The sequence below is a fragment of the Diospyros lotus genome, chromosome 2 (genome assembly GCF_014633365.1).
Source record: "Diospyros lotus cultivar Yz01 chromosome 2, ASM1463336v1, whole genome shotgun sequence".
NCBI lineage: Eukaryota > Viridiplantae > Streptophyta > Magnoliopsida > Ericales > Ebenaceae > Diospyros > Diospyros lotus.
Window position 1 is genome coordinate 33,888,058 of NC_068339.1, and position 25,659 is coordinate 33,913,716.

At 37.3% G+C, this 25,659-nt stretch overlaps 2 protein-coding genes across 9 annotated transcripts; one reads left to right on the forward strand and one right to left on the reverse strand.

The window, feature by feature from the left end:
• Positions 1–369: 369 nt before the first annotated feature.
• On the forward strand, positions 370–8,938 carry LOC127794452 (uncharacterized). Of its 6 annotated transcripts, XM_052325536.1 has the most exons (6): positions 373–534; positions 835–2,676; positions 3,458–4,453; positions 5,109–5,334; positions 7,778–7,920; positions 8,372–8,938. In XM_052325536.1, exons 2-6 carry the CDS (start codon positions 877–879, stop codon positions 8,681–8,683), a joined length of 3,477 nt encoding a protein of 1,158 aa, XP_052181496.1. In that variant the 5' UTR covers positions 373–534; positions 835–876; the 3' UTR covers positions 8,684–8,938. The 6 variants fall into 6 exon arrangements, 4 of the variants coding, with proteins under 4 accessions (XP_052181498.1, XP_052181495.1, XP_052181497.1 ...); XR_008021659.1 differs by having other exon boundaries at positions 370–2,676; positions 5,109–5,218; positions 8,372–8,520; XM_052325535.1 differs by having other exon boundaries at positions 372–2,676.
• Positions 8,939–9,042: 104 nt separating this feature from the next.
• Positions 9,043–13,217, reverse strand: LOC127794453 (uncharacterized). Of its 3 annotated transcripts, XM_052325540.1 has the most exons (9): positions 12,997–13,214; positions 11,768–12,128; positions 11,425–11,458; positions 11,092–11,304; positions 10,700–10,789; positions 10,310–10,375; positions 10,090–10,181; positions 9,916–9,963; positions 9,043–9,793 (listed from the first exon to the last, which is right to left on the reverse strand). In XM_052325540.1, exons 2-9 carry the CDS (start codon positions 12,025–12,027, stop codon positions 9,673–9,675), a joined length of 924 nt encoding a protein of 307 aa, XP_052181500.1. In that variant the 5' UTR covers positions 12,028–12,128; positions 12,997–13,214; the 3' UTR covers positions 9,043–9,672. The 3 variants fall into 3 exon arrangements, with proteins under 3 accessions (XP_052181500.1, XP_052181501.1, XP_052181499.1); XM_052325541.1 differs by having other exon boundaries at positions 10,090–10,164; positions 11,768–13,217; XM_052325539.1 differs by having other exon boundaries at positions 11,768–13,213.
• Positions 13,218–25,659: the final 12,442 nt, after the last annotated feature.

A 25,659-nucleotide genomic window follows, 5' to 3' on the forward strand; every position in this document is an offset into this window, starting at 1 on the left:
ATTTTTTTTCTTGTTCTGTATAATTTACTTTAAATATCTAAATATTTTTTAAAAAAATTAAATATCTAAATAAAAAATATACAATTACAGAAATTAAAACATGTATTTGGCCTTCTAGTTCAAATTAATTTTAAGTAAAAGAAAATGGAGTGGTAAGTTTAGATCCGTACATTAATATCATAGCCATAGCAGGAGATTACATAGATAAATAAGATAAATCATCAACAGAACTAACAGTCCGACCTACCAGCCTACGAGTGGTATTCATTCTACGGCCAACAGTCTTTTAACACTTTTTTTTGTTCTGATGTGAGGGCTGGCTGGCTTTGATATTTCTTTCTTTCTTTCTTATATATGTGTTTTTACTTTTATTTATTCGCAAAGAAAGAAAGAAATCATCCGATTGGACCCGACACAAACAAACACAGGTTTCTCAAACATTTTCCCAGCTCCCAAACGCGTCTCTCACTCATTGTTCTTCCCTCCCTCATCGACTCATCCCATGTTTGGACAGCACTGTTGTGGAGAAGGAAGGTCGACTCTTTCTTTCTGTTAACTTCTTGAAATTTCAATCTTCCCTTGTTTTGTTATCGTGATTAAAGGCCGTTATCGTGTCCAAGTATTTTATTGGTTTTCGAGGAGCAAAAGACCAATGCTGAAAATCCTATTTGTGAAATAGAAAGCGTCCCAGATTCCGGATCCATCCATCCGATCTTGTTTCCTGTTGCATATCAAATTGTTGCCAGAAGTTGTGGAATCATCGACATCGATTTTGTTTCAATTTTGACACTTTTTTTTAAGTGTTTTTTGATACTATATTTCTTGTTTTGGTAGATTTTGGGTGCAAAAGATCTGATATTGAACTGATTGTGAGAGATGATAAATGGAGAGGGGACTCGCGAGACCCCTCCCGAAGCCACCCCTTTGGATCTAATTGATGAGACTCTGCCCTGGCAGTGTCAGGAATCTGATGGCGGTGGCGACTCTCCCACTTTTTCACAGTATTCATCGTGTGGCGAATCAGAGTTTGATAGGTACTGCAGTGCCAATTCGGCAATTGGGACCCCGAGTTTTAGTTCCGTGGGAACTTTTCAAGACTGTCTCGATTCTGAATTTGGGTCTGGGAGGAGTTTTGGGCTTGAAGGTGTTGGTAGCATGGAGAAGCTTAATCTGGGAGGCAGGATTGCTGAAAATTTTGGGGAGAGGAGACTCTCAGCTTCAAGTGTATCGGGTTCTTTATCTAATCATAGAATTGAATCTTGTGAAGGAAGGGACAGTTCAGAGGTGAGAAGTGACTCTGTAGGGCAGGGGTTTGGTCCGAATGATGGGTTGTATTCATCCAATAACGGGGAGAGTTTCTCTTGGCATGGCTACAGTCATGGAGTTACGGGCAATATGGAGTTGTCAAATGTTGGGAGTGAGCCAGAATTGCCTGAAGTGATGGACTTAAATACTACGTTGGATGACAGACTTTGTATTGAAGATGATGGTGGTAGTATTGTCCAATGGAGCACCCAAACTGAGTCGATAAGGCTGGAAAGTTCTGATGGAGTTGTTTCTGATCACCAGACTAATAGTACAGATGTCATTGAGGAAAATAATATGAGTTCAAGGGTTAATGGTGATACCCAGTCTTTCGAAAGGGTTGAGGTGGACACCCACTGTCAGACAAATATTGAACTGGGTAATAATTATATAGATGGGTTAGTTTCCAGTTCTGATGTGGAATTTGGCAGGAGAGAAGATGGAAGATGCTCAGATGAAGATGAAGCTTCATCCAGATTTGATCATTCTGAGGGTGAAGATTCAATGTATGGTTATACTACAAATGATGAGCAGAAGATGGGTTTCTTTCATCAGAGGGATATGCACAGCCATAATGCTGCAAAATCTGACAAAGAAAATCCATTGCTTATGAGCTCATCTATAGCATTTGGTTCAGAGGATTGGGATGATTTTGTGCAGGAAGCAAGAGAACCTGATATGTCTCTTATGATGTCTGGGAATAAACAACCGAACATTGAAACAAACCTTGTAGGTTCTTCCTCTCAGACTGATACTAGCTTTCTTGGAGTTGGTCCTGAGCAAGAAAAAGTGCTGATGGATATGGCTATGCCGTCTTGCAAAGGCCAAGGTACTGATGAAGTAGGAGGGTCCATCAGAGATGATTCTTTGACCCCACTTGGTTTTCTGGACTTATCTGAGATAGAGCAAGGGAAAGACGCAGAAGATATTCGTGCTACCACCAACCAAGCTGGAGATCCTGATGAACTGTCTAATTATCTTAAAATTTGTTCTGGTAGTCATATTTTAGAGGGAGAGCAGTATTTGCCATCACAAGAGGCACGCCTGCAAAAAGATTTAGACTTTGTGGCTGGTAATTTGAGAAAGGACCCTCCACTTTCAAGTACTCAAGATTGTGAAAATGATGATGCCATTAGAACATTGGAATGTCAAGAGTTGGAAAAATCAACTGTACAGTTGGACCATCTTTCTGATATTAAAGATAATCTCCCGCTCTGTTCAGCAGCAACTGAATCACCTAAAGAAAAAATGGTTGATTTCCATAGAGAACCATTTTCGTCAGTACCACCGAATGAGAAAACTATAAAGAGACCGCAAAAGAATTCACTTCCTTCAGTTGGTGTCTTTGAAAACCATCATAATGCAGTTGAGGTAAGATAGCAGTTTTTATGTAAGCCAAGAGTAGCATCTTTCATCATTTCTTTTTGTTTGTGCGCCCATTTGCTTGTGTTTTCTTCCATTTGCAAGGACAAAGAATTAGGAAGAAGAATAACTGTTTTATCTGAATATCTGTTTAATTTCTATAATCTGTTCTTTAGCTGCTATGAACAGACAGGATATATTGATGAGATATAGCCATTGATCTTCATTAAAGTTTCACAGGAATTGATTAGCAAATACATAATGCCTGCGACATGATTCATAACATCAACTTTGCATCACCTTGGTGACAGTAATTCTAATCTCACTTTCATGTATATATCTATATTGATATATTTCTATTAAATTTTGGAATTGGAAGTATCTTGTTGAATCTTATTATGCCTTTGCCATGTGGTATGGTTGAGATATTAATTTTCTCATTTTTCTTCTCTATCTCTCTCCATCTGTTCTTTTCTTTTCTTTTTTTAATTAAAAAATTTGGTGTTATGGGGATGAGAAGTTGGTTGCCATCACCTGCTTGTTTAATGTATAATTTGATCAGATGTAATCTATCATGACATGTCAACATATATATATATATATATATGTATGCATATTTGTTGGGGGAGGGGGAAGAGAACACATGTGAACACCAATTTTTTCCTCATTCATTTTTGTTTTTATTTCTTTTCTTTTCTTTTTTGTTCAGATCAGTTTCTCATCTAGTAGGTGGTATTCTACTATTCTTAGTTTCTCTTTTTCATTTTTGTTATCATGCAATATCTTGCAGGCAGAGAATGTCAAGTCTAATGAATTGTACAATGATGTTGTCCATGAAATGGAAGAAATATTACTTGAAAGTACCGAGTCTCCAGGGGCTAGGTTCACCCAAAATGATACATCATACCAATCCCACTTACTTCTGCCTTTAAGAGATGGTGGATCGACTGCCTCTACTTCTGGTAATGATGATGTTTACCCATTAATGCAGTGTCCTCTAACAATTGATGGAGTTGAAGTAATAGGTGCCAAGCAGAAGCAGGGAGACATCTCATTTGGGGAAAGACTGGTTGGAGTGAAGGAATACACTGTTTATGTAATAAGAGTTTGGAGTGGAAAGGATTTTTGGGAGGTTGAACGAAGATACCGTGATTTTTGCACCCTTCATCGGCGGTTGAAAACGTTTTTTGCTGGTCAAGGTTGGATTCTTCCTTCTCCATGGTCCTTGATTGAACGTGAATCCCGAAAGATTTTTGGGAATGTCTCTCCAGATGTTGTTGCAGAGAGAAGTGCTCTAATTCAAGAGTGTTTACAATCCATTCTCCTCTCCAAGTATCCGTCTGGCCTTCCAAGTGCTCTATTTTGGTTCTTGTCCCTGCCAAAAGTCGGTCCTGGTTTTCCTGCATCTGATACACCTACCCCTCAGTCTCCCTTTTCAGCTAGAGGGGCAGAGACAGGAAACATGTTGACATTGGGGAAAACTATATCACTTATTGTAGAAATCCGACCACATAAATCTGTGAAAGAGATACTAGAAGCACAGCACTATACTTGTGCAGGATGCCACAAACATTTTGATAATGGGAAAAGTCGGATGCTGGAATTTGTACAGACCCTTGGTTGGGGCAAACCTCGTCTCTGTGAATACACTGGTCAGTTGTTTTGTTCATCATGCCATATGAATGAAACCGCTGTCTTGCCAGCAAGAGTTTTACATAACTGGGATTTTACTCAGCATCCAGTTTCACAGTTGGCGAAATCATATTTGGATTCTATTCATGACCAGGTAATGGAAGAATGGTAAACATGTTGTATCAAAAGATCCCATCTGCAATTTCTTTCTGGATAGGAAAAGAAACTTCTAAAATCACATGACTAAGGAGCTTATTGTAAATTTGTTTTAGAGATTGAGTTGATCTTCTCCAACTGTTGATCCTTTTTTTTTCACCTTAATTGAAAGCTACTTAAAAAAAAAAAAAAAAAACTAGCTATGGATGATTGTGGTAAAGTTGCAGAGTTCTTTTTTATACTATCTTTCAGCAATAAAGCAAAGTGGATTTTTCAAGATGCTGATAAACTTGCTTCCATATTTTAAATGGAGCTACATTTATCATGTAATTCATTGAATCTGGACTTTTTGGTCCTAGTTGCTTTCTACATAAAGTGATGCTTCGAATGCAATGCCACCAATCCATATGATCACTGATGAGGTTAAAAATGTTGAGTATGAATTTGGCCTGGTGCCCTCAATGGGGATATTTGGCAGTGACCTCTTGGAACAACTTCCTGCCTATCCGAGGAAGTCGGATTCTGTGCTTAAGAAATGTATTATGATAGACATGCATATACATCTTATATTTTATACATTACAGATTGGGGAATCTTGTCTTCCTTTCCTTTAATTTCCACAATCCAATTATTAATTTTTTTTGCTATTGCAGCCGATGCTTTGTGTCAGTGCAGTTAATCCTTTTCTATTCGCGAAGGTCTCAGCATTGCTACAAGTAACAGGTGTCAGAAAAAGAATAAGAGACATGCTTCCATATGTTAGGTGCCCATTCCGTATGTCCATTTACAAAGGGCTCGCCTCTCGTAGATATATTCTTGAAAGCAATGATTTTTTTGCACTTAGAGATCTCGTTGATCTTTCAAAAGGAGTATTTGCAGGTTAACTTCCAGTAGCAAATTCCTGTATGTTTTTTTTCTGGTAGGAAGATAGAGTGTGAGGATATACTCTCTGTTGCATTTACATTGTTGCTTCTTCTTCCTAATAAGTTCTTAGAATGATTTTGATAATGTAACATTGTACTAAAGCTATAGGTTTAGAAGGGGTCTTGAATTCAAGTTTTTGTTATTTTTATTTGTTTCCCATCATTCATATTTGTTGTGTAATATTGCCTTGTTTTGTTACTGCATCTTAAGTTTTAGTCTATACATGTGCAACCACACGATCATATGTGAGAAGTGTCAAAAAGTCAGATGCACATTATTGGGATAAAGTGGAGAGCTGAGTCTAAAATTTTATATGATTGTAAATTACGTTTAAAGCAAAAAGAGAAATTTTATTGGATGACTATAAGACTATCTTTGTAGTATGACCATTAGGCATCTAAGTACTAATATGTGCAAAATATCAGCATAATGACAAAGATTATACTTAAGGTTGGAGTTGGAGCTGGAGTTTGAGTGTGCCTATTAAAGATAAGATGTATGAGACACGATAAGAGTGGTTTGAACATGTGGAAGAAGATCAATAGATATATTTGTGAGGTGAGTGGATGGAGTAAAAGAAGTTTGTAATGAAAAATGTAGAGGAAGACTGGAGAAAATTTGTTAGAAGACCCTTAACATGATACATGGTATAATGATCTTGTAGAGGATCTAGTCATAAATAGAGATGGGTCGAGAGTTACAATTCATGTAGTTGACCACACTTAGTGGATAAAACTTGTGATTATTGTTGTGGTAAATAACATTAAGAAACAAAAGTACACATATCATACAGGAAAGTAGAGTTTTGTTCTATTGATCTTCAAGAGGGCTTCTTTTTAGTTTAATTTTATATTGTGCATATGGCCATGTAGTTTGCATATTTATATTGTATTTTTGAGGTTTTATGCAGTCAGTTGTGTTTCCATATTGTACAAGTTGGTTTCACAATATCAACTGTGTGATGCAACATGACCATATCAATTATGATCACACCATCATCTCAAGAAACTTTTCCATATGAAAATGGTGTTGGAACTTTATCATTCTCACTAGAGGATTGTGTCAAGAAGGGCATGCAGCATAACATTTTGCTACATTATTCTTTTGTATGGATTTGTTTTGTCAATATGACTTTGGTTAGGACAAGGTGCAATTATGATGATGATGTGGTTTTATGCGGGTTAAACTTGTTTAGGCAAGGAGAAGTATTCGACCCTTAGTGAGTTTGGGGCAGGTTGTCATGTTTTTAACACCAGAGGTAGGATAGAGTGGACCCAAATTCAATTTTGGCTTGTCTGATTGCCATATTCTTAGAATCAGACTTGTAAGTTGCATTTTATGTTGTCATCCCTGCTTATGTGTATGTGATGAGTTAGCTGATCTGTGCACGTTTTTACCTTCATTTGATGGCATTGGGTAGTTTTAAGCATAAATTTAATTTTGAACATGATGTGAACTTGAATTCCACCTTCATGAAGTTTAAGTTTGCCCTTAACATTGTCGAAGTCGGAGGTTTGTAATTGAGCTCTAGATCTCAACATATTTCTCCTGCTATTTTTCTGTATCTAATTTGTTTAATCTCATCATATTTTTTATGAGTGTCATACGGTGGCTTGTTGTTTAGGCCTTAATGGTGGGTTGTGGTTTTAAAAGCTTATGCTGTCAGATGGTCCCCTCCGTAGTTCTTAAATACATAAAAATTATTGCCTGTTTGTCACTTGATGTTGGTGTAGGGCTAATACTTCTGTGGATTCTCCTCTCATCTAGATTTCTTTGATGAGTGCAATTTTTGTATGGAGCTTCTCTAATGTTGATTTTCTTTAGTTTCTGTGTACTGCTTGCATCCCTTTAAGTGCCTCTAATGCCTATATATGTTCTTGTTTTTTTTCGTTTTGAAGTATGCCTCTAATATATTCATTTTATTTACCAGAGCTAGAAAGGATAGAAAATGTCTATATCTGAATGTAGCACTAAACTTTAGATCTGATGCCTGCTCAGCCACTGTGCTAGATGGATGCTCACTGTGCTAGATGGATGCTCATGTCCTGTGCTTCATGAGAGGCCTTTTTTTTTTTTTTTTGGTGCTTAATGAGCAATTATATATCTTTTAGCTATCTGAGCTTTTTTTTTCTGATTTTTGTCCTGTGCTAATACCACTTGGATAAAATTTGCCCCTTACCCGGTACATTAATTGATTTCCTTTGCACATGATGGGAAAACAAGAATAAATGACTTTGCTTACTTTATTCTCAATAGCTTCGGGCAACTGATTCCTTTGGTGTTCTTTTATTATGTTTCCATTCTCCATCTCATCGTAAGCGTATTCGTTTCTCTAGATGCTTGATTGGCATAATTTGACCGATACTTTGTTTTTGGTGATTCTAATCTCATTTTGCAGCACTTCCTGTGATGGTAGATACTGTCTCAAAGAAAATACTGGAACACATCACAGAGCAATGCCTTTTGTGCTGTGATGCGGGTGTCCCTTGCAATGCACGACAAGCCTGTAATGACCCATCTTCTCTTATTTTTCCTTTCCAGGTGAGCATTTTCATAATAACCCTCATCTCTGCATTATACATGAATCTCATGCTGGCCTTTCAATCCATTGCTACAAGCCACCAGTTGCAATAGTGCTGCCTTTTCAAATAAATGAGTGTGGACATTGAGAGCATCCTATGATGTTCGACTTTTTGTCTTTTCATTGTATTGCAAAGTCTGAACTGTCACAATTATGATACACAGAAGATACCAAGTCTGGTTTCATAATATAATACCTTATCACATTCTTCATTAACCCTCCTTTTCTGGGATCCCCTAGTTCACGATTTGATGTACTTGATGAGATACAAAGCAGCCCAAATATTTACATCCTAAATCAAATTAGATAGTCTCTGATGGTTCCCAATAAGAACATGTATTATGTTGCATAAGAAACCTCAACAAAGAATCAAGAACAACCATAATGCTGACTCAATATGATAACTGACAGGAAGGAGAAATAGAGCGGTGTAGATCTTGTAATTTGGTATTCCATAAGCCATGCTTCAGGAAGATCAAAAGCTGTCCCTGTGGTGAGCTTCTGAACCATGACGGAGAAAAGGGAGGCTCGACAAGTGTAATCCATAGGATTGAGAGTGATTTAAGAGGTGCTACGGGCATGTTTGGGAAGAAGACGGATTCCAAGTCTGGGGGATTTCTATCTGGACTGTTTACCAAGGGAAAGCCGGCGCAGCTATTGGGATCAAAAGACAGTGATACTGTCATCCTAATGGGTTCTTTACCTGCAGGCTCATCTCTTTGATCGCCTTATAGTTGTAAAGTGCAAGTTGTATAATAGTTTCAACACCTCGAAATGAGGAAAATTATTTGTTTGATCCTGATTGTCAGTGACATCACCAGAGCTGGAAATATTCATTAGAATGGGGAAGCTCTGTAGGGGTGTCGTATTTTCTTACCTTATCCTCCTCGTCTTTTTTTCAAAGTTTCACTTGTATGACCATCTTCGTATTCTTTGTTGCACAGTTTCAGATAAAGAGTGATATATTTCACTTTCTTTTGCTGTGTGTTGTTTTTACATTTGATGCTTCCTTCTTATTAGGAGAGATGCAAAAAACTGTTGGTAGCATTAATTATTGAAAATTCTCATTACATGAGGACGAGCTTGTTGGCTCTGGAGACTCACAGGAAGGCACCAAGTCCGTTGAGTTGATCGTAAAATCAGTGTGAATCTTGAACTCAACTAAACTTGTGATTTGAATTTATTTTGTTTTTGTCCTTCGTATTTTAGGATTGAGAAAAGGATGGCACTAAGTCCATCTCATTTTCCCACGTGCATAACACTAATTAGTAGTTGCTGGATTTAGCAAGTCTCTGCATAAACAGAAAACAAAGCTAGCTACATTCTGGGTTTTTCTGTTGTCTCTTGTCAAGTCTGGAGCCATCATCAGGGTGGTCAAATGGATAAAGAAGCTCATGAAAACAATGGTCATCCTTGTTTTTCCTGAATAAGTCAGTGTGCATACTTACAAGTAACAAAGCACGCACAGCCTAATAAGCCAGAACTCCTCTTAACTGCAAAACTAACTAGCTCGGTAGCTCTAGTATATATAATCTTCTTCTATGCAAAATTAGTTTAAGAATCACTTTTCCCTTGTCCTTGGGGGAAGCATATCCTTCCTCGTTGATCATCAACGGAGATGTTTCTTCCTCTTCCTCGTGTTCATGCCTCCTCTATATGGAAAATTCATAATGTTTTTGGGACTCCAAAGATGTTCTTCAGCCTTTCATGAATTATGATCTCACACACTGATAGGAGTGAGGGAAATGTTTTGACAATAAGCTGTGTTTCATTTTGATTACCAGAGCAAAAATAGCAAAGCACGGTATATGCATCAGACCCACTGAGAAATACCTGCAAGGAGACCCCATTTCAGCAGCGGAGGAAGAATGATCAAAATACCAAAAACTCGTAAATTTAAGAAGAGGTGGTAGGTAGTACAAGTAGGTGATTTCTCAAGTGAAAATAACACATACCACAGTGGAGCAAATGAAGATGACAACTCAAGAAATGGGTAGGGCCACCTGTTGCAGATGGTTTAATTAGTTACAGTTATTATGCTAAGAGATAACAAAGTGACTACCACCGATCTTGTTCTTTTTATGTAATAAAAAAATAGAGAAACATGAAGAAGAGATTAATTAATTTACCAGAGGGAGACACAGGCATGCACAATCCACTGGAAAACGACATAGAAAACTGTCCACAGCAAAAAGTACGCAATCCTAAACCAAGGGAACCGCTGAGAGGGAAACACTGAGTCATTTATATATATATATATATATATATCTTTTTTCTAATTGCGAAAGATGAACCAGGAAAGTGTATTAACCAGAATCAACATCGATCTAAAGGGGAACTGTAACTTACCATGCAATTCAAGTAAGTGTCACCCAGCAGGAACACAGCATTTACAGTATGCATACTTATAATCAACTGCCATGTCAAAGTTAATTTAATCACATTAACCTCAAACAAAGTTAATTTAATCACATTAAACTCAAACATTCTCCAAACAATACAAATTAGTTCACCCTTCATTAGTCCTTTCCACTTTCCCTCCGCAACAACAGTCTCAAAGTTTAGATATCTTAGTTGGGCTTTATTTATTTGATGAAACAAGTTGACCTAGAAATTGATAGATCAGTGCTTGATTTCGAATTATTCTACTAATTTATTCAAGAAGAATGTTTGCCCGGATAAAAGCTCAAGACAGCTATATTTGCCAAATTCCACGTGCATTAGGGTTTGATCACTTACAAAATTCAGGCTGTAATCTTTGATTGCCAGAAATGGTACAATTACGAACCAAAAGACACAGTCTGTGAGTATCACTGCACCTGCATTCATCTATTACAGGAAAAGAAACAAGTTAGTCAAGCTATCAAGTTACTAAACACACACTTGACTTTCTTTTGTTAGGGCAGTATCTCTATTAATTGCTACCCATCAAACCACTTAACAAGATCTGTGCTGCTCAATCCTTCTTGCTTTTGAGCTAAACATATCTTTCCTCAATATCTAAACCCATATTAGCACGGTATTCCTTGTCTACTAACATTCTCCATCAATGTGGATGTTCAAGAAGATAATGAGCAGTTTATTTGAATTTTTGTTAGCAACTCCAGTTGGGTAACTAGTGGTAGCTTCACCTGGAAAATTATTTGGAAGGCATAGCCCCAAAATCCTGCAAGTTGGCGAGCACAGCATTCTTGGTTGGCTTCCAAGTGCTTTGCCCCATCGGATGCATTTGTAGTGGCTGCAAAGGTGTCTTGCCCAGCTTCAAAGTCCCCACCGTCAATACTATCACCACCCACTTTATTCTGGTAGTGGTAGCATCCATAAATGGAAAGCAACGATCCAAGCTGCAAATCCAGTTATGCAAGTAAGAGCCATGAGAAATAAGCTACAAAACCAATCAACTAAAGCATATATCTTCAGCGGCATACGTAATGTTAGGGGAATATGAGGAAAAGTTTACATACCCCAAAATAAATAGTTATCAGTGTAAATGTCCACCTGTGTTACATCCAATTTCACCAATTAAAACCCATAATAAACAATAATGTAATTATAGTACATGAAATAAACTGGAGGAAGCATCTTCTGACCAAGGAAAGGAAAGAAATCCCCTTTTACTTTTTAGTGGAAGAAGGAACTGATTGTAATCTTTGATTACATAAAGTGAAAAATCAACATGTGTGTTTTCTTTTTCCATGAAGTTCTGATATGCCAAAACAAAAATTCCATTTATAATTGTTAAATGATAGAGGAGACCATCAGAAAATGTACAAGAAAGAATTCAGAGTGTAGAAGATAAGTACTTACTGAGTGTAGAAGTAAAATATGGTAGCACCATCAACATCAGCATTTAGGATGAGTAGGATCAGAAGCACAAAGAAAGCAACAACCCGGTAGGCCAGCAACCAGGCAGGATGAATTACTTTTAAACATGGCTTCCAAACTTCATCCTCATACACCAGACCTGCTGCTGCTGGCTCTTCTTCCTGCCTCTCTCTGCTTCCATTTTCCGAATGTAGTCGAGCTTCGTGCCTCGAAATAAGAATTGATGCAAAGATTACTGACATCAAGAGCCAAATGGAACAAAGCAAGACCCTCCAGTTCAGCCAGTAACTCCGGGCTGTTGTGTTAACAGTCCCGACTGGTTCCCATGAATGAGTTGATGATCCTGTTAAGAAACTCATTCTCTGTCACTTGTATTTCTGGCTTTTCCTCTCTCAGTCTATGATTTGACTCAATTTACATGTGTTTTGAAATGAGAACAACATCAAAGAAAGTGACCAGGACAAAGGAGATTATCAAGCCCTTGTTGGGAAAACATTGAAGAGATAAATTTTGAAATGTCACTTTACTGTTTCCTAATGGTTAAAGCTAAACAGCAGAAGAATTAAATGAAAAGAAAATCGCTATAGCTTCTGAAGTTTTGGGGAAGCTGGAAGATATGGAAATGGGGAAGCACGAGAAGAAACAAGTTTTGGAATTAAGCTCTTAACAATTTGCAAACAGGTTGCGTGCAAAATGCAATCATAACTCTGAACAAAACGTGAAGCTCAAATGAACAGGCCAAGAATCAAAATCCCACATTATGATTCAATCTCTTATGATGAAAACCGAGCTAGCTATAATCCAAGAAGAACTCATGCCAAGAACAGAGTGTAGACACCACCATGCACATCCACAGCCCATTGGGAAGAAAAGAATCGTCAGGAAGTCTAAGAAAGGAAAGGGTTTCTCAAATATATAGCCCCAGACATAAACAAGCACATGCATTTGACATTGACACTGGAAAAAGACTGAAAAATAAATAAATAAATAAATGAATGAACCCATAAACAATAATCGAGCTCCATTCATTAATGGATGAAACCACAGCGGAAGAGATTCCAAACTTTAGGCGGGTATGTGAACAGAAAGTTATGCATACACAGAAATATTTAAGAGACGAGAAACAAGGAAAGGAAGGGGAAGATAAAAAGACATCTCTCATCTCTCAAGTAATTAGTTAATTGCAAGCAAAGGAAAGGAGGGATGCTTACAGGGAAAAGAAAAGAAGACCCAGAAGGCAGAGTAGTGATGTGGAAGAGGAGATGCTTTGCTTTAAGAAATCATCAAAAAAATTACAGAGGAGAGAGAGAGAGAGAGAGAGAGAGAGAGAATAAAAAAAAAAAGAAAATAAAATAAAAGGGGGAGTGTGCTTTGAGCATAAGCTTCTCTTTTTCTCTTTTCCCCCCACAAGGATCTTGTTTATGTAGCATAGACCAGACCGTACTCTCCTCCTCTCTCATGCCCATGCACACACACACACACACACACACAGAAACACACATATACATACATATATTCTTCAAGCTTCTTATCACACTTTTTCTCAGAACTCCGGTCCTTTTCAGTCTTCCAACCGCAGCATGGATTTGGGTCCACTTTAGGCCTGTGATCTGGGCCTTTCAATCTCTTTAACTTTGTCAATCATCAAGTGGTCTTTGGCTCTCTTTGGCAATTGGCATTGTTTAATGGGATAACGAACTTGTTTGATAATTTTAATTTTTCTTTTAACTCGATTCAGATATACAGAATTTAAGACCCAGATCTCAATTTTTAAGTTTTTTATGTGTTAAAAAAGTTTTAAATATTTTGTTAAATAATTACAATTAAAATTTAACTTAAAACTTGTTGATTTATCAAACAGACAAATATGTAAAAGAGGCTGCTATTTTGTCCGAGAAACTTATTTATTAGTTGACAGAAGCATGTCAAAATGACAAAAATACCCCCTCATGCTCATTCCTCTGCAATTATTTCCTCTTCTTTTTCATGGTCATCGCCTCTCTCATCTCTTTTCCTTTTTCATAGCTGTCGTTATCTCGTCTCTTTGTCATTTTCGCCTCACACCATCTTGTTTCTCACTCGTCGATCATCGTTGCATCCATCGTGATAGATGCAGTAATGATCGACAAGCATGGAGTGAGGCAATGAGAAAGGAAAGCGACGATAACTATAAAAAATGAGAGAGATCAGATAGGTGACGACCATAAAAAGAGAAAAGAAAACAATTACAGAAAGCATTTTCATAATTTTAGGGCCTTCGCGGGCAAAATAGCAATTTACTATGTAAAATCTTAATCCCTCTGTTATGTCTGGGGGCACCAGCATAGCATGTGGGAGTGGGACCCACACCGCCCAAAGAGGTAAAGTCACGCGGATGGTCGACGGCGGATATTAAGCCTTAGGCTGCATCACATACAAGACACAATGCAGAAGGTCGTGACACGTGTCAACTAGAGGTGATGTCTTGGTCCTCTGTCGGCGCGCCTTCAGTTCATCTCATCAGCGTGTCTCCTTCTTCCTTTTTCAGAAATAAGGCGTGGTTGATTGCAAAAACACATTAACTCGTCACAACTGCAAAATTTATATTATGGGATTGGCCACAGTACCACACGCTACATCTCATCAATTAAAGTAGCCAAGTGTATGCATTATGTATTGGTCACAAACGCACGCAGGCTACGTACGCTCTAATACAGATGGAATCAATTAATTAAAGTAGAGATAATTCGGATCCAACACAATAATCTTGAGCTATATTCATCTTACTTTATGAGGTATTTTTAGGATCGCAAATAAGTTGAGTCGGTCGGTCGGTCGGGACTCAATATTTGAATTGACAAAAATTCATTTAAATTTATTTGTTAAGGTGAACAAATTAAGATTGAGCTTAATTTTGAAAATTGATTTGTATACAAACGAGGTTAATATGAGTAAAACTCGATTCGTTAAAACTTATTCGATTAAAAATTCGTAAATATTAATAGACTCGATTAGAAACTTGTAAGTATGCTCAATTAAGAGTTGGTAAATAGGTTGTGAACAAGTTTGATTATAAATATATTAATATATTTATTTATAATTTTATAAATATATTATTTAAGATAAAGTTATCAAATTTTAAATTATTATTATAATAATATAATTAATTTGAATATGTTTACAATTATTATATATATTAATTTAATTATTTAATATAATATAATATATGTATATATAATAAAACAAAATTAGGTTTAAGCAAAATAACATCTTTTGGTGAGTCGTAGTTCGAGCTCTTGTTAAGCTCAAGCTCAAGCTTGATTCATCAACTTTTTAACGAGCTGAGCTTGAGCTTAGTTCACATGAATCGAGCTCGAGCTCAAGTTGAGCTTTAAGGCTCAAACTAAAAATTGGCTCTCGAATTGAGCATGAGCTCATCAAAACTCAGTTTAGTTCGGTTGAATTGTAACCCTAGGTATTTTGAGAAGTGGATAGATTTTTAAAAATAATTAATCTTGTTGTAAGTAACACCTTTCATTCTGAGAAGTCCAACTAATTTGATCCAACGATGAGTTTAGGGATGACAGTGTTAGAATTGAACTTGACACAACCGGAAGTCAACACATAAAGTTTAATTCTTTATTCAACAATGCTTTTATAATTGGTAATGATGTGAACTCAGGATGGAATGAAGCTAAAGGAACCCACAAAAGATTGAAACGAACTTTAAAAAAATCCAAATCATATGTAAGGCAAAGAATTTCTGACCCATTGATTTACGATCTAAGAACCTAGACTATATTAAAATCTAGACTCATTGATATGTGGAATTAAGAACCAAGAATTGTGTTGTTAAACGCCACAAAGACTGTTTAGATCTTTGATAAGTTCAGGTCTTGAATACCACAAAGAAATCAATCCTTTGAAAAATTTGAAATTTTGTTCATTAAATAACAAAATAGAAAAGAGAAATATCTCAAATTCAATTCATAATCTCCCCCTCGACCCAATTTGTTTACAATCAAAAAGCCTTTAAATAGGTAAAAATAATTAAATCCTAATTCTACTTGGAAACTAATAAAAATCCTAAATCTAATCGTAAACATAATGGGTTTTAGTTAGCTTAATCCAACTACAAGTTGGAATAATAAAACTAGCTCAATCCAACTATAAGTTGGAATAATAAAACTAAATAGAGCTAAATAAGAATCATTGTCAAAAAGGAATTAAAAATCATACAATTAGACTTCAAAAGTAAAAAGGAAACAAAGATACAAAAATCTAGGAAAAATAACAATTTTTTTACAAAAATAATTAAAGTGCCAATTTGACATGCTAAACGATGGAATTTGGCCACAAAACCAGTGGACTCAAGGGCTTTAGCCCATGAGTTCTGTTTAGTGACTCGTTTTTGTATGGAAAACACATTATTGATCCAATTCTAACACAATTGATTGGGTTGACTGATCTTGTAACATCCTTAAATTTTGGAAATAAATAATAACTATTAATTTTGGTATTTTAGGTAATTATGAAATATTTGGTAAATTCGAGGTATTAGTGTAATTATTAAAGGGGGGTGTAAGTGCTGGTTTTCGAAAGTTTTAGGGCGCTAGTGCAATTTCGGAAAGAGGGCCAAGGGTTTTCTTCAATTTAATTTTGCGTATATATAGGGTAAGGAGGCAACCAGCGCGAGTGGTTTGCACACAAGGGATCTAGGTTGTGGGCACGTGCGAGGCTAGGGGATTTTGCTGATTTTCCAGCAAGGTTGGCCCCAAAACGACTTCGTTTGGGGGGCAAGGTGGTGGTAGCTTTGCACGACTACTGGTTGGGCCACATGGCACGGCCTCAGCCATTCGTTTTTGCCAATTTAAGGGCCAAATCAACCAGAATTCGCGCATACAACATAAGAGAGAAATGGAAAGAAGAAATAGGAAGGAGATGAAGAAGAAATGGGGGTGCGATAGCTGGAAAATGGGAGGAAAAAGGGAAAATAAGGAGAAAAATTAGGAGATTTTGTGATTATCTCACGGTTAAAGTAGTCAGGTAAGTGGATAAAATTATTAGAAGTATCACATGCTTAAATTATACGTTTTGCACAGTCAGATTTGATTATTATGAGCTATAATCTTATTATTTTTCATAAAACGTTTTACTTTACAGCGGGAGAGCAAGAAAGACAAGAATTGGCCATTTAAAGGCAAGCTCGTAACCCTCTTTTCATGTTCTTCAATCCCTAAGCAAGTCCTTGTGGTTTTACCTATTTTATTCCCTCCCTTATCGTGACTCGGTTCCACACATTAATAATATAACTCCGCGTGGCAACCATTCTATGACTTGTGCGTTATTGATGGGTCTATTGTCGATGGAACAAGGTAAGTAAATGATTCCTTGGTGTTGTTGATTATGTCCGTCACGGGGCTTTGTATCGCTCTGTTTCCTTTGGGAATGATGCCAATTCTGTTGGGGTTAGGTTCTTAAAAAGGTGGTTATGGTCGAATTTATTGGGTTATGTTAAGAGTTTTAATGAGAAAAGTGCAATGTTCAGTAATATATATGTCGAGATAGTTTCCTATGTATGAGAAAAGACGAGAACAAGAATGGTATATTGATGTCCATGTGCCAAGTGCATGAGGAGTCATGGGGAAGCTTATGAAATGCTGAGTCTAAAGTATATAAGTTTAACGTTATCTATGTGTGTTTAAGGGTGTGGGGTACAAAGCTATTGATTGTCGACCGTGGGTCGTGGCATTCGATGGTTGGATGTATGGGTGCCAATTGTCAGTTGTTACGATAAGTTATAGACGGGTTAGGAGAGTTGGTACTGCCAATCACCCACCTTAACTATGTGCATATCATGATATTGTTGTGACGCATAGGGTTGGGTTGCATCCATTAGGGGGACATGCTGTGTGTGTGGGAGGAAGTGTGCGCATTGGCATAACCCAGTGGGCTTAAGAGCTAACTTCGGTATACTAGGTGAGCATATGCATTTAGAGCATTTTGTCTGTGTGTGGTCCTATGTGGGCATAGCATGGCCTGATGTTTGGTTTATGGGGGCCTTGTCATCATGTTTATGCTGTAGAAGGCATTACATTTCCTATGCGTTGTACTGCATGGTGAGCGAGAGTGACTAACTTAAGGGTGAAGGTTGCGTAGACTGGGGGTCCACAGCAGTTTTATGTTATGACGCGTAAGATTGGAGGTTCAAGTCCCACAACAGCTTTATGTTATGACGCGTAAGACTGGGGGTTCGAGTCCCACAAGAACTTGTGATCTTGATGTGGTCGAGTTCATGGTTCTGATATGACTTACTGGCCAGTCTATGGCAGCTGCAGGTTTGTATGGGAGACTTGGGCCCCAATGTGCGTGTTTTATGTGGGCCCCAAGGACCTTATGTGTGTAGTTTACTTTATGCTTATGCATTTGGGACTAATGCACGTACTGTACATGGCATGATATGTTGCTGCATGGGCATGAAATGCATGGGGTGTTGGGGAAGCTCTATCTTAACCTATTGCCTTTCCTTCTTATGCTTATTGAGTCTTGTGACTCATCCTTGCTTTCCATTATTTTGGGTAAGGGTTTCGCCAGAGTTAGTAGCTGCGTTTATTGGGGTTGGATCTAGACCATGAGCCATGGTAGCATGTGTAGAGCTCTCCCGAAAGAAAGGTCCTGGGTCGTTTTGGTTTGTCAAGCTGATTCCTTTATGTTTTTGGGAGCGACACATGTTATGTGGTCGTAAGTTGTCTTATGATGTATGTAGTTGCACAAGGTCTTAACCCGTGTATCCATGTGGCTGGTTATGTGAAGAAGAATTATGAAATGCTATGTGATGTAGTTTTCCTTGCCAGATGCTTGGCATAAATTGTTTGGTATCATCCAAATAATGACCCTATCATGAATCCTTTATGCGGGGGGGCTTCGAGAGGCGGGCTGTTACAGATCTGATTGTGTAATTATTAGTCGGCTCTCCATGATTCTCATCATTCCCTCCCTCTTCAAGACGATTCGTTCTCGAATCATGAACTAGAAGGATAAGCTTGTAGGAATTGTCATGCTCTAATTTAATCATCTCTTTTTCTAGATGTTTTAGTGACACTCCCACGAACTTTACTTTTTCCTCAAATTCAGCCCAAACATCACGCCTATGTTACCACCTGATTTTAGAGCCAAAGCTCTGATATCAACTGATGCGAACCCCATATACCAATATGGAATCCACAAATCAAATCAGAAACAAAACTCCAAGAAAGATTAAAACAAATTTATAAAAGATAGAAAGAAAAAACCTCGACCTAATGATTTTTGGAGAATCACGAACCAAAGGTATAGATGCTATTCCCAAGAACGAGATGAGAAGGTGGGAGATAAGTTGGATTTGATCGCCATAAAATTCAACTTGATAAGATCTGAAAGTTCTTTAAAAGAATAAAAGAAAAGCTCTCAAATTTGGCTTCAAAATTATGCCTCCCCTATATTTTTTTGTTCACTATCTTTTTCTTTTCTATTTTCTATCTCTCATCTTTTTTTTTTTTCATTGTCTCTTAATCTCACTTAATCCTTATAAACCTGACTTGGTGTTAACGGTACAAGAGTGAATGTCCCCCCTTCCATAACAAATGAATATCTATTTTTGAAACCATCATGGATAATCCTTCTATCAACTACCACGACCTCGCTAGTAACAAGTGTCCGGTATGCATTGGTATAACAACATATAGGGCCTCATCCTTGTATCTTTCGATAGAGAATGATACTAGCACTTGTTTGGTCACCTTTACTTCCCCGTAATTGTTCAACCACTATAATTTGTATGGCCTAGGATGTTTCGTAATAGGTAGACTCAATTTTTCCTCTAATTCGATACTAGCCACATTAGTACAACTTCCCCCGTCAATTATTATACAACAAACCTTATCTTTAATATGGCATCTAATATGGAAGATGTTGTCACGTTGCACTTCTTCATCTTCCTTCACTTGCACACTTAAAGCACGTTTTGTCAAAGAATTTTGCCATCAACGGGGTACTCCATATTTTCTTCATCACTAGCATTTTCCAAAGGTGGTATTTAATCTTCATCATTCTCCTATTCGAACTCTATATTTCCACCATCCTTTAGAATCATAGTTCTCTTATAAGGACATTGAGAAGCTCTTCCCAAACATTTAAAGCATTTGATGTCTCTGTTTTTCCCTTAGGGTGCCTCAACCTTGCCCTTATCCTGGTTGTCTCTACTATCTTTATGCTTAGTACTGTTGGCCATAGGTTTCAAAGATATCTTATCTTCTTTTTTACCCCCAATTCAGGTTCCATGTAGAGGTAGAACCTAAGTTATTACCAAATTGAGCTATGGATCCCTTTCTTTTGAGCTATTTTTCCACCTTCATGGCCATATGAACCATGTCCTCCCAAGAGCTTATAGGACGTTCCCTATTCCTTCTTATATTTATCACTACTTGGTCCCACTAAACTACTGCATAATTCATAAACTCGGTTGCGACTAACTTCACCTTTTTCTCTTTGGAAAAGTTGTGACACTTGATGATCAGCTCCACTCATTTTTCCCATTCAAGGTACACATTAGGACATGTTTTTCCTTGAAAAGAAGGTATTTCCATGTTAATACTGCTAAGGTCCTTATTGAGCCTAATTTTCCTTCATCATTCCAATCACTGTAGAATCCATCAATACCATTACCTCTTCGACCATCTCTGAATCGGCCCCTACTAACCTTAATAGCACTGTTTTGAGCTTCCAAATCTTCCCCATAATCAGCCTCATACTCGTTAGTGTTACCATGGAAATTCGGATCTCTCCTTTGTTTTCCATGTTGTAAATTAGCTATAACATCATCTTGTTTCTCCAATTTGTCCTTGATTTCTTCGAACATGATGTTCATCATTTCAAATTGTTGCTACATTGCTTGGAACATGAACGATTCATTCACTTTCTCACCCTTGCCTGTATCTTTATCTCTATCCATTGATATGTTTGAACCCTGAAACAACTTGTTAGAGAAGACTTCACAACATTCCCTCACGTGTTTCACTCCACTCGTGTATCACTCTTTAGCCTCGTAACACTCCCTCACGTGTTTCACTCCACTTGTGTATCACTTTTTAATGTTAGCTTTTCTCTTATATGAAAAATAAAGGTAGAATACGAATGGGTGATGCAAAGTACAAACAGGTGATGTAGAATACAAATGGATTTACATGAAATTCAAACAATTTATATGGACTACGAACAATTTTATGGGAAGGAAAATAGATGTTGTAGAATATGAACATATTAGAATGTGGAATCCCAATAGTTCATGCGTCTTTTTCCCTTTTTTTTCTCTCTTTTGTTTGTTTGTTTTTTATTTTCTTTACTTTTTTTTTCTAATTGATAATTTGCAGATCACAAAGAGAATAGTTCATACAACTTTTTTTTTTTTTTACTTGATAACTTGCATGTGGGATTACGAATAGATGACACTATAAGAAAAATGACATTTTGCGACGGAAATATCTGTTGCTAAAATATCAAAATCTGTCGCTAAAAAAATTAGCGACGGATAGCTTTCCGTCGCTAAAAATGGCATCACTAAATTTTAGTGACGACAAAAATCAGCGATGAAAATTTTCGTCATTGATTAAAAAAACAAAAAATATTTAAAAAATAAAAAATTATTTTAGTGACGGAAACTTTCATCGCTATTCAGCGATGGAAAGTTTCCATCACTAATACGTAATAAAAAAATTAAATATTTAAAAAAATAAATTAGAATTAGCGACAAAAAAGTTCTGTCGTTAATTAGTGACGAGTGTTTTCGTCATTGATTTTTATTTTAAAAAAATAAAATAATTTGGCACACGTGCGTGCACCCCTACCTTGTGGGTGACAAGGCAAGTAGCATCGCCTCTACGCTTCACTCGGAATTGGCCTCCTATGTGCTTGGTGAAAGTAAAGCATGATCGCTACAGGGCAAACAACGTAGTTCAAAATTTTTGAACTTACCCCGATCCCGGCGATTGGATCAACGTCGAAATCAAATCATTCACATACAAATAAATAAATCTAACTTTTAGATTATTGATAGAGCGCATATTTTCATATTATTTAGCCCTCATATTTAGTCTTTTTGCACGTTAGTTGTGTCATTTTATTCATCTTGATTTTGTTTTATTTTATTTTATAGGAATTGAGCTTCACACTATTTTATTTTATTTTGGACAGATTAGGGCTTCTTGGGTCATAAGGAATTTTGATGGCAAGAAGGGAAACAAGGAGATTAGAGACAAAGAAGCAAAAAGTGTGCTGACAGATTTGACCTTCTGTGATTCTTTCAAATTTTTGGCCAAGTTATGATCTCAGAACGTGAATGATGTCTTCAGAGATATTGTAGAGGACTTCCTAGGTTTTCTGGAATGGTATGGTTTGTCCAAATCAGAGTTCGTTTGGACCTCCAAACATTGCTTCAAAGTCGGGACCAGATAGCTGGGTTAAATTAGGAAAGCTGCACAGACACTGAATCTTTAAAAGGCCATAACTTGGGCTTCCGATATCCAAATCAAGTGATTAAAAATCCAAAATTCATATACTCTTCCTGATCTACAATTTTTATGAAGGGGCCGAAGCCCATAACGCACGTTATCTTATTCTAAATCAGCTGTGAAGTTTCGGTAACCTAGGGTTTCTTCCCTAAGCTCTATTTAAGCACATTAAGAGGCCATTAGGGCAGGAGAATTCTTTTCTCACGTGAACAGTAGCCGATTTTGCTTTTGTCCATTGTTCTTGTCAAGATGGAAGGCTAAGGATTTTGTAACCGGTTGCATGCCATACTCCTTATCCGGTTTGAATCTTTGGACGTTTTTGTATATCTGTTTTAATCTTTAATCTTATGGTTTTGTTTCCTTGCTTCTTCTCAAGTGTGTATGTATTTTATGCGATCGTATGAATGCATGCATGATGCTTGGGCAGATTCGACTAATAGGCTCGATTGGGGTATTGGTTTGCAAGAAACAACATAAACTTAGTGAGCGATTGTTCATGTCGGTTTCAGATTTGTGTGCTAAAAGAAATTGAAACTTGTATATTGATTAAGAAGATCTTCTGTGATTTTTATATTTGTTTCGATTTAGTCTTCGGCGATTGTCAAGCATCTTTTTAGATCTGGGGATTAAAGATAAATAGGTTTTTTTATATGGTGGATGATGATACCCGGGTAAGGAGGAAAGGTTGCAACTAGTTGCATCTCGGTTTACTGTGTTTTCCCCCCCATTTAGTATTGTTTTGACAAATCCGTTTGAGGTTCGTTGGGAGACGACTTTGGGTTGCACCCTTATTACAAATCCGAATCATTATTCATCTAATCTATCGGTGTTCAACAGCCCGACCAATTATCGAGTCGTTTGCGGATTCGAGCCGTCCAAGCGTCCGGCCTCTAACTCGTGATACGCGGCACGCGTCCGTTGGCAAGGAGAGCGGAATAGGAGTGCTAGCTCCTTCTCCTTTATGCGGCTTGTGTATGGACGGTAAAAGAACACCCACGTTTCAAATCGATGCCAAAAGAAACCGGGAAGAGTGAACGGCAATACATTTTTCAACTATTGAAAAACGACACCAAAAACACTACTATTTTGGGCAACTCATAAAGGGATATTTATAGTGAAATATCCTAGGGTTTCTAAAACCCTAATAGATTGGGCTAGCCCATTAATTCTAATTTAATTAGAATCTTAAGTGGGTTTATTCTAGTCCAACTAGAAATATAATTAAATGGCCCAATTCTTTTATAGGTTAAATAAAATATTATGGCCCAAATCTAATTCAAGCCCAAATATATTTTATTTAATATTTGGCCCAAATCTAATTTGGTCCAAATATAATATTTAATTTAATATTTGGCCCAAATCCAATTTAGTCCAAATATAATATTTAATTTAATATTTGGCCCAAATCTAATTTAGTCCAAATATTAACTTAAGCCCAAAAATATTTTATTTCCTATTTGCCACTCCAACAAATAGAAAATTATTAAATTAGAAACTCCTTCCTAATTTAATCAATTTTCATTTTAGGAAACACTTTCCATTATGATGACTCCTCGTCATATCGACGTCATTACGTCTATTTGTTCTTTTTCCGTGAGAACCTACGACGGCAAAACTTTTTGCCGAAGTGTCCCACTTAACCATACGTCCACTCTCCTGGTTTAAGCCAGGGACCGTGCCTATTGCGTATGACTCATTAGACTTCCGAATATGTTGGCAATGTGTCGGTACAAACACATAAGACAAGATTGGCCTCTAGCAAGGCATCATGCCTACTCAATTATTCAGAAGGATTCATAATCCGCAAATAACCTTTCACGAGCATGGTTACTGTGTAATTCGATCCTCTCGTCAATGTATCTTATGTGATCTCAAGTATGGCGATGTGTTGCTTGATAACGATCACATGAGTTTTCTTCAGTCTTCTGGATATCTTCACTTAATAGAAAGTAAATCAATAACTCCTTATTGATCTCTTTTACCATGCCCATGGATTTAAAGTGAATATCCACCGAAAGCGCCTTAGATACATCATCCTCTATCAAGGGATAGACGAGTCCCATCTTGGTTATACACCCATCTCCATAAGCCTCACGATATGCCTAACGATCGCCCACGTGCAGCCTTTATCTAGGACCATCGAAATGATGTCAAAGCATATCGGTCTTCTTATGAGATGACCGTGACAACCTCAGGTCCAAGGATTAGTTACACCTATCTCGTATGAGAATACCATCAACATATAATCAAAATGGATTCTCATGGCGAGTCATGTCCAGTGACACATTCTCCAACATTGGTCACCTATGTACTTGTTTAGGCATCCCCATGCCTATGGGTGTGAGACCCCCATTATTATCACATAGCAAAAACATAGCACATACAAGTCTTACGGCAATTGTCAATGTCCATTCTTGACATTGCTACGACTTGGGACGTTTAATGATGTCTAGAAATTGTGATGCATCATCTCACATCTTTATAGATTATTCACAGTATACATCATATGAACTTCTATCTAGTTTCATTCGGTTATTACAATAATAACAAGAAACTAATAGAATGACTTCTTGTGAATTTGAATAACTCCTTATTCAAATAATAACATGATTATAATTGTCAATGTACAACATGCCCAATCTGATTGGGTCTAGAGCACCTACACTAGCACTTGGGACATATCTGCACTCACAGGCACAAATTAGAAGGCAAGTGGTGACTCCTCACCTGCGTATGCCCTCTAATGCTTAAGTCAGTACCGATAGGAGAGAAAAGTAATAGACAACACAATTATTGAACATAAGATAGTTGTACCTTACCCGGTCAGAGAGGGTTGACCACAGTACTGTTACACGTGACAAGGGATTGACCTGCATGTTAGTAACATTCGGACGGGTTTAAGAAGAATCTATCCCGGAGGGTTGGATTGCCTAGGGGGCCTTCCAGGAGAAGGTGGGCCTCAAGGCGGGTTGTCGAGGCAGGGCCTCAGCCCCTAAGGGACTTGCCCGGGCGCAACTCCGGGCTTGGTGAGAGATGTTTCGAGGTGACTTTTACTTGACCATTGCTCTCTTAAGGGATATATCGCATTACACAAATGCCACCATATTACATTACCTAATATAAACATATCATGCATGGCATAACATAAACACTATGTTATATATATTATGTTGTGTTACACATTAAGATGTATGATGCGAGGGTGCATCATAATAGTATTCAAATACATTACATCCTATCACAGCATATGGATCCACTACTTGGCTGTCGCATTTATGCCCTAAGCTTATACACACATGTATATAATATATGGCTCTGCAACTTATATACATTCATACATATTGACGCATG